This window comes from Myotis myotis, unplaced genomic scaffold, assembly GCF_014108235.1.
Source record: "Myotis myotis isolate mMyoMyo1 unplaced genomic scaffold, mMyoMyo1.p scaffold_m19_p_20, whole genome shotgun sequence".
NCBI lineage: Eukaryota > Metazoa > Chordata > Mammalia > Chiroptera > Vespertilionidae > Myotis > Myotis myotis.
This window is the reverse complement of record NW_023416325.1, coordinates 11,115,374-11,131,844: the sequence shown is the minus strand read 5'-3', so window position 1 is coordinate 11,131,844 and position 16,471 is coordinate 11,115,374. Positions and strand designations below refer to the sequence as shown.

The 16,471-nt window shown below is 47.3% G+C and overlaps 2 protein-coding genes across 4 annotated transcripts in view; one reads left to right on the top strand and one right to left on the bottom strand.

The window, feature by feature from the left end:
• The window catches only part of CHEK1 (checkpoint kinase 1), a 38,728-nt gene extending 24,099 nt beyond the window's left edge, over window positions 1-14,629 (top strand). The window contains exons 15-16 of one of the 2 annotated variants that reach the window (XR_004974767.1): window positions 13,312-13,425; window positions 13,943-14,629. The gene's annotated coding sequence lies outside the window, so the exon portion shown is untranslated. Of the gene's footprint in view, window positions 1-8,834; window positions 9,861-13,311; window positions 13,426-13,942 lie in introns of those variants that run through there. The other variant, XR_004974768.1, reaches the window with a different exon arrangement.
• Window positions 518-6,799, bottom strand: ACRV1 (acrosomal vesicle protein 1). Of its 2 annotated transcripts, XM_036353384.1 has the most exons (5): window positions 6,702-6,799; window positions 3,989-4,192; window positions 3,635-3,898; window positions 1,567-1,686; window positions 518-877 (listed from the first exon to the last, which is right to left on the bottom strand). In XM_036353384.1, the coding sequence occupies exons 1-5, from the start codon at window positions 6,748-6,750 to the stop codon at window positions 753-755; spliced, it is 762 nt and encodes a 253-aa protein (XP_036209277.1). In that variant the 5' UTR covers window positions 6,751-6,799; the 3' UTR covers window positions 518-752. The 2 variants fall into 2 exon arrangements, with proteins under 2 accessions (XP_036209277.1, XP_036209276.1); XM_036353383.1 differs by having other exon boundaries at window positions 3,635-4,192.
• Window positions 14,630-16,471: the final 1,842 nt, after the last annotated feature.

Genomic DNA, 16,471 nt, shown 5'->3' with positions numbered 1-16,471 from the left:
CCCCTTTCTGTAACTTCACAGCAGAGACAGAGACTGTAACACTGATACCAGGCGAAAGGGGCGATGATAGCATTCCCACTTGCCCCTCGATGGCTGAGACAATCCAGTAACGTCGTGTATGAGGAAGGGATTTAAGCATTACGACCTGCTATATATTTATACAGCACTAGATAAAAAGGAGTCATTTTATTCTGATTATGTTAAGAGTAGACTCTTGAAGACTAAACACTGTCAAAGAAGGGGTGAATTTTGGACCCCATGGTAAGTAGAAGGGGATGGGGTTCCTGTAGGGAGTCAGAGAGGGACCCTCCCTCTGTTTACGCTTGTAAAACGTTAGTACCGACTTTGTATTCCTCTTTGTGGTCTCTGCCCTGGGGGATCCCTTCACTTTGACGAATGTGTGGAACGGTTTAAAAATGCATCTGTTTCCACGTGTGACGTGAAGGACAATCAGGCTGACCCTGCAACCGACGGAAAAGAAATCTGTCTGGAGTCTGTATTCTTTAACCATGCGGGATTTATTGAAAAACAAAAGAATGTTGAGAGATGGATTTGGGGAACAGAGAAAACAGAGGGCAGAGATGAGTGGGTAGGAGAGGCATGGTATGGAGCATCCAGTCTGACACTCAGGCAGAGGCACATGCGACTAGCTGTTGACTGGAAAAGAAACCAAATATAAACTGGGCCCAGATGGTGGGTGGAGGATTTTTGCTGCCTGAGTCAGAGCCAGCAGCAAGGAAGAGCACCAGCTTCTAGGTCTTGTTGCAGAAAGATGCATCCCGACAGCAGATAAGTTGCATCCTGGTTCCATGGGAGAAGAGGCTCATCGATGGGCACATATTCTCACATCCCTGAACCATGAATTCAAGTTTTCCACCTGAAAGAAGCAGAAACAGACTGTAGTGAGTGAGCAGAAGCCTTCATCCTGTGGTCCCCAGTGTCCTCATGCTGGCACGAGTGAGACCTCCCATTCCATTTGCCTCTGCTAGGCCCTTCCCTCCATCTGTTGCCCACTCCCTCTATTGAGGGACCGAACAAACTACAAGGGAAGTCAGGCAATGTGGTTTACAGGATGGAAGTAACCAAGATCCCTTATTTTGGGGATGAGGGTAGAGAGGGATAGCTATATACTCTGACAGTTCTGCAACCTATGGGCACAGACTGGTAGACAATTGTTTATTCATTTATTCAGTATTTACTAAATACCTACCATGTGCTGGACATTGTGCTACGTGCTAGGAATATATAGCCATGAACAAGATAGACACAGTCCTAAGCTTACAGTCAATGACTCAAGGGGAAACTCCTATTTCTTTAATAAGAAGAGACAGTCATTCTTCCTGCCTCCTTTTAAGACCTTCTGGGAAGGGACTCTATCTCTCCATCAGTAGAGAGATAAGGTTTTGAAAGGATAAGGTTTTGTTGAATTTCCAAGTTTCTGGGAAGCACAGCTTGATTCCTCCACAGGCCCCTGTCCCCTCCCTGCCACCCAACTACTCCCCATAAATACTCAAGTTGGTTGATGTGTTTTCTGGCAAAGATCGCCTCATGAAGTCCCCACTATACCTTCAAAGATCTTCTTTAACATGCACTGCTGGGAATTCTGAATGGTGCAGGATCCCTCTCCACGAAGACATTTTGCTTCACTATTCATATAAGAGCATGTGTGGCAGTTTATCGCTGGGCCTGAAAATTTAAGATAAGCCCTGATGAAATTCTCTTGTGTAGCTTTGAGTCACACCACTGGGGATGGATGATGGGCAACTTGTAGCCTGGACACAACACTTTTCATTTCTTGGTTCTTGTTGGGGATCTGAGGGCCCTGTGTCTCATAGAGCATATTCTTTCTTCTCTACCAGTGAAATCCCTTCATTCTTTCTGCTTCATCTATGATGTTCATTGCTGATGAATCCCAAATTTATCTCTCTGATACTGACTTTTGCTCCAATTCATATTTCCATTGGCTTCCTGGGCATTTATAATTAGATGTCTATTTATAGGTCTGCCGTGTCTAACAATAGGAGCAAAGAAGAACTTATTACATGACTGACGCCCTTTAGTACTCTCCTCCACTCTCTCACTTACCCACAGGCACAAACCCTTGGAGTAAAATTTGACTAATAAGCTACGTTAGAATGCTCTCATTTTGCTAACCCTATAAAGCAGTGGTTCTCAACCTTCTGGCCCTTTAAATACAGTTCCTCATGTTGTGACCCAACCATAAAATTATTTTCGTTGCTACTTCATAACTGTCATGTTGCTACTGTTATGAATCGTCATGTAAATATCTGATATGCAGGATGGTCTTAGGCGACCCCTGTGAAAGGGTCGTTCGACCGCCAAAGGGGTCGCGACCCACAGGTTGAGAACCGCTGCTGTGAAGAGTCTGTACCGTTCTCCATTTTCAAGTCGACCTTTATGAGAAGGTCAGTTTGTCACAAAGGGCATTCTCTTTGAAAGGCTTCTCTGTTGCCTTTTGGACTCTCTCCACTGCCAATTCCCTAGTTAAGGAAGCATAAGAAGTGGAAAAAAAAAAAAAAAAATAGGGCTTTGGAGTCAGACCTAAGTTTGAATCCAAGGTTTGCTATTTTTTAACCATGTGATGTTAGTCCCACTTCTCTCATCCGAACATTTGGGATACTACTACTTATGCAATGGGGTGAAATATGAAGTATTTATGTCTGGTAATAACTTAAGGCCTCAAACCTTTGATCTAGTTTTCAATTCCTCGAACAACCCATTTTTAGTAAGAGCCAAAGAATGTCCATTGTCCTGGGAACTTATTTCTGGATCTAACAGAATGTCTTCACGCCTTACTTTTTGTGTTCAAACAAACAAACAAACAAAAACTCACACCAAAGCCACCAGCTTGGAAGCTAGGTATTTCTCTCTTTTTTTTAAACAAAAAAAAAAATTTTTATTGATTTCAGGAAGGGAGAGGGAGAGTGAGAGATAGAAACATCAATGATGAGAGAGAGAATCATTGATTGGCTGCCTCCTGCACTCCCCCCGTCCCCTTATGGGGACCAAGCCTGCAACCCGGGCATGTGCCCCAACTGGGAATCGAACCGTAACCTCCTGGTTCATAGGTCGCTCAACCACTGAGCCACGCTGGTTGGGCTAGATAGCTCTTTACGGGGTTTGGGAGCTGTGAGCATTTGTAGTCACAAGTTCTTTTTTTTTTTTAAATATATTTTATTGATTTTTTACAGAGAGGAAGGGAGAGAAATAGAGAGTTAGAAACATCGATGAGAGAGAAATATCGATCAGCTGCCTCCTGCACATCTCCTACTGGGGATGTGCCCGCAACCCAGGTACATGCCCTTGACCGGAATCGAACCCGGGACCCTTCAGTCCGCAGGCCGACGCTCTATCCACTGAGCTCTATCCAAACCGGTTTCGGCACAAGTTCTTATGTAAAGTGAGGTTGGAGGGCCTGCTGGCCTCTTGCATTTGTGTTATATTTCTTAAAAGAGGACCTTCCTAATGGGTTCGCCTGTAGAGAGAGTCCCTGGGAGAACAGTTTGCAAAGTGTTTGTGAACTATAGTCTCTCTTCTACGCGCTTGGGTCCCTTGATGTGTTGCCTCCTTCCCAACCGAAGGCAAGGCCTGGCACCCATCAGACGTGGCTCACCTGCACTGGTTGCCGCTGGGCTGCCTGAAGGCTGTTCACCCGAAGCCTGTTCCCCCGAAGGCTGTTCCCCCGAAGGTTGTTCCTTGGCGGTCAGTTCAGTCACGGCTTGTTCAGCTGCAGCGTGTTCAGCGGCAGCGTGTTCAGCAGCAGCGTGTTCAGCCGGAGCGTGTTCAGCTGGAGCGTGTTCAGCCGGAGCGTGTTCAGCCGGAGCGTGTTCAGCTGGAGCCTGTTCACCTGGAGGTGGTTCCCCCTCAGCCTGCACACCTGGAGGTGGTTCACCGGGAGCGTGTTCACCCGCAGCGTGTTCACCTGCAGCGTGCTCCCCCACACCGGGCTCACCTGAAGGGTGCTTACCTGAACTGTGCTCACCAGAAGCACGTCCAACTAAAGCGTGCTCGAATGCAGCCTGCTTGCTGAAAGCGACCCGGCCTGAAGAAGTGTCAAAGAAAGCCTCGCGGTCTGAAGGGGTTGCAAGTGAAAAGGGCTCACCTGAAAATTGCTGGACGGAAGCTTGATGATTCAAAGAGCCAGGAGGCTCATCCAGCTGACTTGGTGCTCCTAGGATGGAGAAGGAACAGAAACAGAAGATGAGGAGGAGGAGGAGAGAATGCGTGTCCGGGGTAAAGACTACTTCCCTGTGGAGGAAGGGTCCTAGGCTTCCTGTGGGCCTGTATCAGGCAACGGAAGGTATTACAGATGCTGGAGGAAGCCAGCTAATTAAACACAACGGAATGCTACTCAGCCATAAGAAAAGACGGAAGACTGCCATTTGAGACAGCATGGATGGATGGACCTTGAGAATATTACGCTAAGTGAAATAAGTCAGTCAGAATAAAAGGGAAGAACCATCTGATTTCACTCATCTGTGAGATATAAAACTGAAACTTGTGGACACAAACAACAGTGTGGTGCTGCCAGAGGGAAGCGGGTGGGGGATGAAGGGGGTCTAATATATGGTGATGGAAAATGATTTGACTTTGGTGGGCACACAGTGCAATATACAGATCTCGGTATAGAAATACACACTTGAAACCTATATGATCCTATTAACCAATGTCACCCTGATAAATTTAATTAAAAAATAAATGTCTACTGAACAAAAACATTACCAGATGGAATTAAGACACCTTTATTTGGCAATTTCAACTTCTTTCCTGCACTCAATCCCCTATCTATGTGGGTTGGAGACTCAAAGCAAAGTTGCCATCAATCTTAAGGTAAAAACATCCTTTGCTTATATATCTGAACTGAGATTCCTCGTGACATAACATTTACACCCACTTCATGGAGTTGTCATGAGTAGTGAATAAGATAAATGGTGAAGTGCCTAGTCCATTGCTAAAGTGCTCAATTAAATTTTTTAAAAAATATATTTTATTGATTTTTTACAGAGAGGAAGGGAGAGGGATAGAGAGTTAGAAACATCCATGAGAGAGAAACATCCATCAGCTGCCTTCTGCACACCCCCTACTGGGGATGTGCCCGCAACCAAGGTACATGCCCTTGACCGGAGTCGAACCTGGGACTCTTCAGTCCACAGGCCGACGCTCTATCCACTGAGCCAAACTGGTCAGGGCGTGCTCAATTAATTTTAGTTTCCTTTCCTCACTTACACTGGGAATTACAAAACTCTTAGCTGGGCATTCTCTTCTGGTCAGTCTCTTCTGCCTTTAGTCCATTTCATCAATGACTATAGACAGATATTCCTTAATTATGACTTTCATTTTATTGAGTGAAGCACCCAATAGAATTTGAGTATTACTCTTTGAGTTGACTGAGTAACCCAGAGGAGGGAGAGCAAACTACAGTGACTGAGTTATTATCCTAGTGCCAGTGGTTGGCAAACTGCGGCTCGAGAGCCACATGCGGCTCTTTGGCCTCTTGAGTGTGGCTCTTCCTAAGCCTTAGGAGTACCCTAATTAAGTTAATAACAGTGTACCTACCTATATAGTTTAAGTTTAAAAAATTTGGCTCTCAAAAGAATTTTCAATCGTTATACTGTTGATATTTGGCTCTGTTGACTAATGAGTTTGCCGACCACTGAAAAGCTGAGAGGAATTACAAGATCTTTCAGACAGATAGCCTAAGGCCCCAAAGTCCTCTAGCTCTGTAAGAGTTCTGACTCATTCATTCACTCTGGGTGATCTGCAGTCCTTAAAATCAATGACTTCCTGGAAAAACTAAGCTCATAATATGTGGATAAAGGAGGAAAGGTAAGACTTAATAAGGCTTTTAGGAGGTTTTTATTTTTAAAAGGTCGTTACAGAATTATCTGCTTGACTGGTTCTTCAATAGTTAACAGAAGCTTTAACAAAGAGATATTTGTACTATAGAAAGGAAGCTTGAAAAAGTACAGATTTCTTAGTCATCCTTATAGTTTCTGAGTCACTGCTTTGCCGTGGGGCTGACATATATTACCACCTGGTAGCTATGCATCTATGTTTCTGAGTCAACCTTTGAAAATCTAAAAAGACCAAAAACAAAATGTCTGAGAACTGACGTTACAGGAAAACGCTTTGTCATTTAACCAACAGCTCAGAGTTCGTGGCCTCTCTCTTCTCCCGGAGGAAGGAGGAGGGAACACAGCCCACCATGAATGTGGGTCCTAAAGAGGAAATACAGACACCTGGAAGGCAGGAAAGAGAGATGTGCCAGTAAACTCTGGCCCCAGCCCTGCTGTGTCCTGACACGGCTTTCTGGCACTTTTCATTCCCGCCTCCTTGTAGCTTTCCTTGCTACATTAACGGCACATGGATCTCTTGCGTTCAGTTCACAGGAACAAGCCTTCATTAGACATCCATAGAAGCCTAGACCTATCTTCTCATCTCACAGAGCATCAGGTACAAGTATCGAGTGGTTGAACGAAGTAGGAACAGGCCTGGGCCACGCCAGTGGTCTCCTCTGACGGTAAAGCCATAACTAGAAGGAGTCAACTGGCTCAGAGTTGAAGTGGTTTAGCTCTTCCTCATAATGAGTCAGACTGATTTCGGTAACTAAGGTACCGGTCTTTCTTCTTCAAGGGCTGAAACATCTTAAGATCTACCCGGAGCTAAGGTAGAGGACTCACCTCTGGCAGATCCAAGCAGATAAAGACTCATGAGCAAGAGAAACTTCATCTGGATTTTGGGAAAGAGGGAACCCTGGTGGAGGGCCCCCGAGAGCTGTGAAGAGAAACTGAGCAGAAGCTCCCAGTGCTGAGTCACTGCTTCTGGGAGTTCTAGAACCTCAGCATCAACCCATGTTTGCTAACAATGGGCTGTGCTCTGAGGTTCTCCAGCAACCCATCAAACGGTGCCAGTGCGGGTTATGTGTTTGCCACGTGCCAGGCGGTGTGTTGGGGCCCTCTGCCCTATTTTAAAAAATCTTATTGTCAAAATAACATATAGCCTTTGTAATAAAATTTAAAAGCTATATCCTCTCTTCTTCAAGTGTTCTTGGGAGTGAAGTGTGGCTGACTGGTTATTTTCTCTTTGGCGCTCTAAATCAGCCCTTCACTGACTCTGTACCCCAGAAGGCTGACCTCTATTAACTTGATTCCCTGAGTGCTGATTGGGTTTGGATTCAGATTGGGTTTAGCCAATGGAAGATTGGAGGGAGGAAACAGACACACACACATACAGAGGGAGAGGGAAGGAGGGAGAGAGGAGAGAGAGAGAGAGAGAGAGAGAGAGAGAGAGAGAGAGAGAGAGAGAGAGAGAGACAGAAAGAAGAAGAAAGAAGAAAGAAGAAGAAGAAGAAGAAAGAAGATAGAGGAGGAGGAGGAGGAGGAGAGGAGGAGACAGAGGGAGGATGTAGGTTGAGATAACAAAGAAGTAAAGAAGGAGGAGGAGTAAAAAGAACGAAATAAGAAAGCAAAAATCGCCAGAATCAAAATCCCGCAAATCACCACGGCCACGGGATTGAGATTGAAGCACTTGTTATTCCTATTCCTGCCATTCTTTCCATGATGGAGCTTCTGTTGAGTGTCCTCTCCTTCATGGTTCCAGCTCTCAGCCAGGCTATTGTAACATGTTTTTCTTCCCCTGCCCCCTTAGGCCTAAGGACAATGATAGTTTCTTTCTGTGCTAAAATCTGGATGCCCCAACTCCCTTTCCTTCCTTCCTTCCTTCCTTCCTTCCTTCCTTCCTTCCTTCCTTCCTTCCTTCCTTCCTTCCTTTCGTTTCCTTAACCCTGCCCACTTCTGTAAATAGTCTCATCATAAAGGTCTATATCAACCATGGTTTTGGCAGGAAGCAGATGGCAAACTCAAATGGGTAACGAGAGAATTTACATGCTATGGGCACAGAAAAGGGATCAACAAGGGATAGTGGAAAGCTGTGCCTTGAGCTGTATGTTCTTTCTCAGGAGTAGCCAAGCTGAGGGGACAGATGCAGTGAGGCATCCCCCTGGTATAAAGCTGGAACTTTGGGGGAACTCGGTGGTAGAGAGCCCCCAGCCTTCATCTACTTCTTCCCTGCCTGCCTCTGTTGGACCACATTGTGCTGGATCTAGAGTAGATGATATTCACCACTCTATAATTATCTGTTCAATGTGTGTTTCCTCCATTAGACTCTAAGCTCCTTGAAAGTAGGTCCCTGCCTGAGTCACTGTTGTATCCCCAGTACCTTAGCAGCATATTTGCCACATTAAAGGTCCATAATACATTTTTTTTCCTGAATGAAGGAATGAATGAATTGCCTTTTCTGGGCCTCTCTCTGCCTCCTGGATGAGAATCTATACAGAGCATCTAGAATGGGCTGGCTGAGGATCCTGGGTCAGTTGGAGAAGCAGGATCACCAGGGGACAAAAGCTGCAGAGGAGGCCTGCCCAGGAGGACAAAACTAGGATTGAGCTGGAGGACAAAACTAGAATTTCAAGGTCAAAGGCTGGGCTCATTTGGAATAAAGAAGAGCATGAAAAAACACGCTACCAATAGTTCCTTTCTTTCATGCGGAGTAAGTTCGGAGAAACAACTATGAGGTCACATTGAGTCAGACTTTTGATGCCAGAAGCCGTGGAAATTAGTGGAAAGGAAGAGGCGCTGTGGTCTACACCACCCCCCAGTTTAAAGTTTAGCAGCACCCCTCTTTGCAATTAGTATTCCTTTCCGGGTCATCCCTGTCTCACCCCTCCCCCATATTGAGAGACAGGACCTTAAAGCCTGATTATTCTCTCCTTAAACCCTGTGCTCCAACTTTTTCGTCTTTTTTTTTTTTTTTAGGTTGGCTTTATGAGACTATAGCCCAGTCCCACTCAGGGTGGCATTCCCTGAGTTCTACTTTGGAAATCTCTTTCCTATGTCCAGCAGCCTGGCACTTCTAAGCCAAACCTGTGAGTGTCTGAGCACACCGTATAAGAAAACATGATGATGGAGAATTCACTGTGGAACTTGGAGCGTTCTGGAACTAAGACATCCAAAGGTGCTCCAGTCCCCGCCTCCTTTCTCTCCCGATCTCTTTCGTCCTAATGTTCCAGTTCCAGTGCCCCTAAATGAACCCAAGAATCAGCCAGCTCAGCCCCTGTAATGTTCATGGCCCGGCTGAAAAAAAGGTGAACTGAGCCAATCAGAGTCTTCTCCCAGGAATTTGCCGTTGAGACACAGAAAGACAGAGACAATTTGCAAAAGATCATTTAGCCTCATGTGCTGAGACCACTATTTGGGGCCAAATGGAGGATGAGCAAGCTGAGAAGTCCAGGAGACGGTAACAGAGAGAAAAGAACACAGAAGAGTTGGTGACACCTTGCCTCATTCAGTAAACCTTAACTAATGGGAAATTACATAGATGTCCACGCAGGGAACACATACCACCCGGACTGGGCCACGTGGAGACCTGAACACATCTGTGACCTGAGATGGGGTTCTGGCTACACGGCCGTGCTAGTTGTAGTTATCTTGTAGGACTTCGTTTCCTATAGTCTTCCTCCCTATGCCCCTACTGCTCTTGTTCTAAACTCACTTTCCTCTAGTCCTTCTATTTTGAGACTCTGCTTACTCACAACTCCTGATTCATAACTTTCGCTTACTCACAGCCTCTGAATATTCATTACATCTGCTTACCCTTGACTTCAGAGGCGTGCCTTTGTCTATCTTTTGATCCTAGTGTGCGTTGTTGACTCTCCTCACATTTGGTTTTCTTTGTTGTTTGTTAATCCCACCCCTCTGAGGATATTTTTCCATTGATTTTTAGGGAGAGTAGAAGAGAGAGGGAAAGACAGATAGAAAAATCGATGTGAGAGAAACACATTGATTCTTGCCTCCTGCACGATCGCTGACTGAGGCCTGGGCCAGGGAGGAACCTGCAATCAAGGTGCATGCCCTTGCCCTTGACCGGAGTCGAACCTGGGACCCTTTGGTCTGCAGGCCGAGGCTCTATCCACTGAGCCAAACCGGCTAGGGCTCACATTTGGTTTTCAAGAGAGAATCTCAGTGGTCTAACCTCTCATCTCTTTTGCACAAAATTCCAATGCCAGGCTACCTCATAGGCCATTTGTGTGATTCACATGGCCAGAATGGAGGGTATCTGTGATCCCTAGGATGGCGATCCCCATGAAAAGACCTAGGAAGGGGTTGTAGCCATGGCAACCATTTTCAGGCTTCCCAAAAGTTAGAGGGGGTGAGGGTGCAGTAAAATTGGAAGGCATGTTGCTTCCCCTGGGCAGTACTACCACCAGGACCTTTTGCAACCTGTCCCCACATATACTTCCATAGGCTCATCTTTCTGCTCCACCCCCTCTCCATCTGCATCGCAAGCTCCCTCCCAAGCCACAGGCATACACAGCTGCCAGTTTTTTCCTGAGTATGCAGCATGCTCTGCACATGCATGGTTCTCTCCTCTCTTTTCCTGAAATCATACTGCGCCACCTCATCTTCCTGATGAGAATGAATTCTCAACTCTTCACACACTCCCTGGTTTGTCTTATCCATGCCAGTCACCACCTACAAATGGAAGACTTCCTGACTATCCATCTGGCCCGCAGACACCTGGCACAGGGGCCGGGTGTGGAGGGACTGTGCCAGGATGAGACTGCTCTGCCCCACGAGCTGGGCCTGGGCCGAAACTGAGGCTGCTCTCTGCAACCTCCCTTAGGGACTGATGGTAATTGATGTTCCTTCGGAGAAGTCAGCATCCCTTCCTGGCCTCCTGCTATGTGCTGGTTCCTGGAACAGGCTGTTGTCCTGACCTGGTCAAGCACGTACTAGTAATATCCCCTCCGTGGTGGCAATCCCATTTGATACCAGTGCCCATGCCTGTCTCCCCACCTTTACCCTGTGTAACCGCTGGCGCCCACCAAGCAGTGCCAGGTTCCATTTTGTCTCCCATTCACCTAAGACACTCCTTGTATGTAAGTTTCCCTTAATAAACTCGTTAATGACCAGACTGGAGGGGACAGACTTTTTTTTTCTTTCTTGTTTTTCCTTGCCCTCCACTTACCAAGGTAGATGTTTTTGTCTCAGAGCTTTCTCCTGGGTCTGCATGTACAAGCACAGGGTCAACCGAGCCTGAAGATCTGGGTTCGATTCTGCCATGTGTCCTCTTTGTCACTTGGGACCGATGACTTCCTTTTAGTTTTCTCATCAATAAAATGGAGACCTATATAGGCCCGTGTTTGAGAGTCAGCCGGAAGAACCTTGTCTGGCATATGGCAATCTCTCAATGTCACGTGTTGTTCTGGGAGGGAGTGTGTGACAACCTCCTCAGACTTCAGAGCTGGGCTGGGGAGTGTTGTACCCTGTGGAGCTTGCCCCCCATTTCAGTGTGTTTCCTGTTCTTCCTTAAACTGGGGGAGGAGGGCCATGCAGAAGGGGTGGGGGGATGTATTTGCTCTTGAAGTCTGGCACTTGGGGAAGGGTGGACCCCACGTTATGGGATGTGCCGAGGGCTGCAGAGGAACCTGAAGCCAAAGTTATAAAACATTTCCCTCAGATCAGTGTTTTAAAATGACATTTATCGCCCTAGCTGGTTTGGCTCAATGGATAGAGCGTCAGCCTGCAGACTGAAGGGTCCCAGGTTCGATTCTGGCCAAGGGCACATGACTGGGTTGCAGGCTCAATCCCCAGTAGGGGGCGTGCAGGAGGCAGCCAATCAATGATTCTCATCATTGATGTTTCTATCTCCCTCTCCCTTCCTGTCTAAAATCAATAAAATAGATTTTTTTTAAAATGCCATTTATCAAGCGACAAACAAACAAAACTCTCTGTCTTGTCTGGAATGCAGCCTGCCTGAAAAATAAGCCTAAATCTGCTATTCGGGGTTCCGTGTGTTATTAGCAACAGTCTAGGCCCGTGGTTGGCAAACTTCGGCTCGTGAGCCACATGCGGCTCTTTGGCCCCTTGAGTGTGGCTCTTCTTAAGCCTTAGGAGTACCCTAATTAAGTTAATAACAATGTACCTACCTATATAGTTTAAGTTTAAAAAATTTGGCTCTCAAAAGAAATTTCAATCGTTGTACTGTTGATATTTAGCTCTGTTGATTAATGAGTTTGCCGACCACTGGTCTAGGCGCATATCTGTTCCCATGAAATCAGGAGATTGCCATAGCTGGACTCACACATTTAGGGACGAGGTCCCATAAGTAAGGAAGATCATGTGTTGTGAGCCCCACCCAGGTTCATCTCTCACCTGAATCTCCCAAGTCCCAGGGCTGAGTAAGGCAGCCACAATTCTCCCATTTAAGAGCTGGTAGGGCCAGTGAGGGGTTCGGGAGCTCCATGCCCTCAGGCCCTGGGGAAGGGCAGCCCTCTGCCTGGGCTCCCATTGGCTGCTCCTCCCGTTATAAAGCTGGACAGGTTCTCAGGGGTTGGTGCCTGCAGCGAGCTCTGTTTTACCTTCAGCTACTGCCCTGTCCTGGGCCGGAGATGGGTACCAGCCTTTCACCGCGGCTGCTGTTTCTGCTGCTGGGCCTCTCTTTGCTTTTGGGCTCCCTGCAAGGTGAGCCCCTCCAGGGCATCTGGGGGGACCCGGGGTACTGGGTTTAGGTGAGCAGACCCACTGGGGTGCTGCGGATTGAGGGGCATGGGGACACGAGTAGCAAGACATAAGGACCTACCCTCAACATCAGAGGTGACCGCAGCCTTCCCCCCACCCCACTCTACCCCCCACCCCCCCCACCCCCGCCTCGGCTTCCTCCCCTTTGCTGCTTCCACTTTGGGCCCCATTCTGCTCCTCCTCCCTTTCTTCTTCCCCCTCTTGTCCTCATTTTACTTAAGCCTCCACCTCCCTTCCAGCTCATTTCTAACCTTGATGCTCCCCAATTCCTCACGCTTCCTTGCTGAGAGCCTTACATTTGAGTATAAAGACAGTCTTTTGTCGGTGGACGTTGGTCGGTGGTCGGTGGATGTGGGCTCCTATGGGGAGGACTGGGAGGAATGGGGAGGACTGGGAGGAATGACATGGGCGTTACAGTTGGGGTCAGGCAGACTGCTGGGTAGAACTTGACCTCCTCCAGCAGCACAGTCCACCCCTGGGAGGTGAGGAAGACCCTGTCTGTACTTGGGCACAAGCCCTGCACCCAGAGAAACCCATGTCTCCTCCCAGGTCCCTCAGAAGTCACCCGCTTCCTGCATGCATCAGGTGGGGCCTTCAGTGTCCGTCATTGTCATTGTGCAGCCTGCGTCCGGGCCAGGGGCTGTGCGCTCCCTCCTGACCTGCAGGAGGTAATGGCCGGAAGAGCCTCATGGTGTTGGTTTTGCCTTTTCAGCTCTAACGTGTTTCAAATGTGATCTACTCAACGCCACTGGTGTCTGCGAGCGCGGGGAAGGGTCCTGCCAGGCCCTGGGCAGCCAGGAGTGCTTCCTGAGGAAGGTGTATGAAGGTAGGTGGGCCTGAGCCGGCTCCGGGTGCACTTGGCCCCACCTTGAGGGCGGTGGCTCTCTCAGGAGCCCTGGGGGCAGAGGCAGAGAGGGTGGAATTTTTTTCCCCTAAGAAGTTGGGGAAGTGTCTGGGTCTGGTGCTGGATGGCCTCTGACCCTTGACCAGATAAAGAGACTTGTCAGGAGACAAGTGCTTGTGGGGGAGCCCCTGGGTCCTTGTGTCGTCCCCACACACACTCAGGGAGGACAGGAGTTGGACTATAAATGCTGCGGGAGCTTGTTTATGGTATCGATTTGGGGGACGGGAGGCCCTGGTGAGGGCAAGATTAGGGGCTGGGGGAGGGATGGCTCCTGGCAGTCTGACTTCTCGGAAGCAATGTGCTGTTTGCTTCTCCACATTCATTGAATCACGTATTTTTTTTAAAAGTTATTTTTTGCCTCTTACGTGGTGAACACGTGTGCTTGGAGGCCACAGATCAGAGATCCCTGTGTTTTTTTTTGGTCTTTCTTCCTCTCCAGATGACAGGTTCCATTATGGATACCAGGGCTGCAGGGACCTGTGCATCTCCATGTCTATCTTCAAACCAAATATTCGAGTGGATAGCGAATGCTGCCATGACGTGTCGTTCTGTAACCGGCTTTAGAGACCTGGCCCCTCCTTGCTCCGATCTGCTGTTCACTAGCCTGGGCCTCCCATGTAGCCCCTTTTTATACCCCCGTAGCCTCTCCCCGTCCCCAAACCTGCTCCTACTCAGCTACAGGCACTGATGCTTCAACAGCTTAACCCACCAGATGGAAGCTTTCTCCTGCCCCCGACCCTTGCTTCTCCCTCTCAGATCCTTGTCTCCTCCTGTTCCTCCCTTTCTCCCTCCCTTCTTCCCCCACCATTGGCTGCGCATAGCAAGACCCATCATCCTCTTTTCAAAAAATATTTTCTGATTGCTAACCCCTGAATTAGGAGCTGATCGTAGCGCAAAGATTAAGATCTGGTCCCTCCCGTCAATGAGCCTTCAGTTTAGTGGCTCTTATTCTGCCAGGTTGACCAGGGTCATCATAGTGGCTTCAATCTTGCCTTCCTCTTATTCACAGGTCTTAGGGCTGGAAGTTTTAAACACACACACACACACACACACACACACACATTCTCTCTCTCTCTCTCTCTCTCTCTCTCTCTCTCTCTCTCTCTCTCTCTCCCTTTCTCTCTCTCTTTCAGTCTTTCCCCCTTTCTACTGTTTAGCTTTTTCCCTAATAAATTTCATACATTATTTTGGTTGGTGTGGCTTGGAATTTTTGTTTTTATGTGTGTTTCTTAATTGTCACCCAAGGATATTTTCCCATTAAGTTTTAGAGAGAATGGGAGGGAGAGAAAAGGGGGAGGGTGGTGAAACATTGATGTGAGACACATCAATTGGTTGCCTCCCGCCTGCGTCCTTAATAAACCCTGATCCAGGCTGGGGATGGAACCGGCAACCCAGGTACGTGCTCTTGACTGGGAATCGAACCCGTGACCTTTCAGACCCTTGCCCTTCCCAAGCCTGAGATAAGAAAATCATCTTAACGAAGAAGTTCTCTCTCTCTCCACTGCTAACACACACTTGCCTCATTCATGTGTGCGTTCTGGGGGCAGACTGTGCTGGCCTGAGCACAGTGCCAGCCGGGTACAGACTAAGCTAGCTGATCAGGACAGAGAGGGACTGAACCAATAATGCAAAATGTCCGGACGCTGGCCGTATTCCTGGGCCTGATGAAGACAAGATTGGACTTCTTTCAGAGCAGGATGGACGGAGTTGGGACATTGGGAACCTGGGGGCAGCCTTCTATTTTCACCCACATAAATCTTACCAACAAACCTCATCCTCCCTTGTGGGTCCCAGGAAATGCTTTCCTCAAGACACTGCAAGAACCCCACTTCTACCAGCAACAAGTAGACCTCACAACCCATCATATCACGCAAGAACTTACCTCGTTTACATTTTCAGATATCTTTCCAGGCTTTTAAAAGCTGACATAGGTCATGATGTGTATCTCTGTGCATATTTAAATATATATATGTGTGTATATATATATATATATATATATATATATATGTATATATATATATTTACATATGTTAAAAATTATATCTTACTTTTTTCTATGATGCATCATGAATATCTTTCCAACTGTACATCTATAGTATGTTACCATATTTCATTGGTTGCATTATAGTGCATCCTCTGACCTATAATATTAACTTAATAAGTTCTTATAGTTATTTAGAAGATTTTCAATAATATCAAGCTTTCACTCATGTGGGATATAAAACTGAAACTCAGACACAGACAACAATATGGTGGTTACCAGAGGAAGATGGTGGTGGGGGTAGTAAAGGGTAAAGAGAACCAAATATATGGTGACAGAAGATGATTTGACTTTGGGTGGTGGGACCACAATGCACTAATCTGATCATGTATCATGTGCACTTGAAACCTATATAATCTTATTAACTAACGTCACCACAATACATTTAATGAAAAATAATATATATTAAGTCATCATTGTCATACAGTAAGATTCATGCTTTTTAGGGGTACAGTTCCCTCAAATATGATCAATTGTGTGTGTGTCTATGTTGTTGTTTTCTGGTGATGGATCTGATTATAATACAATTGGCAAAAAGGAATTTGCTTTTCTGTAACAATATTTTAAGATCACAAGAATTACAAATGAAAATATTGTATCATGACTTTATAGAATCTTTGAGAGTTTTATATAATCTACTAGAGGCCCGGTGCACAAAAATTTGTGCACTCGGGGGGGCGGGGGGAGGGGTCCCTCAGCCCGGCCTGTGCCCTCTCGCAGTCTGGGACCCCTCGGGAGATAACGACCTGCTGGCTTAGGCCTGCTCCCGGGTGGCAGAGGGCAGGCCCAATCCCTAGGTGCAGCCCCTGGTTGGGCTCAGAGCAGGGCCGATTGGGGAGTTGGGGCGCCGCCCCCTGTCATGCACAGAGCAGGGTGGATCGGGAGGTTGCGATGCCACCCTCAGTCACGCTCAGGGTAGGGCCGATT

Coding starts and splice junctions, on each gene's coding strand:
- ACRV1 (XM_036353383.1), bottom strand. CDS start 6,750: ATGAAGTTTCTCTTGCTCATGAGTCTTTATCTGCTTGGATCTGCCAGA. Junction 1,687..3,634: donor CCCAGCGGCAACCAGTGCAG/GTGAGCCACGTC, acceptor TTAAATTTTCAG/GCCCAGCGATAAACTGCCAC. Junction 878..1,566: donor GTTAAAGAAGATCTTTGAAG/GTATAGTGGGGA, acceptor TGCTTCTTTCAG/GTGGAAAACTTGAATTCATG.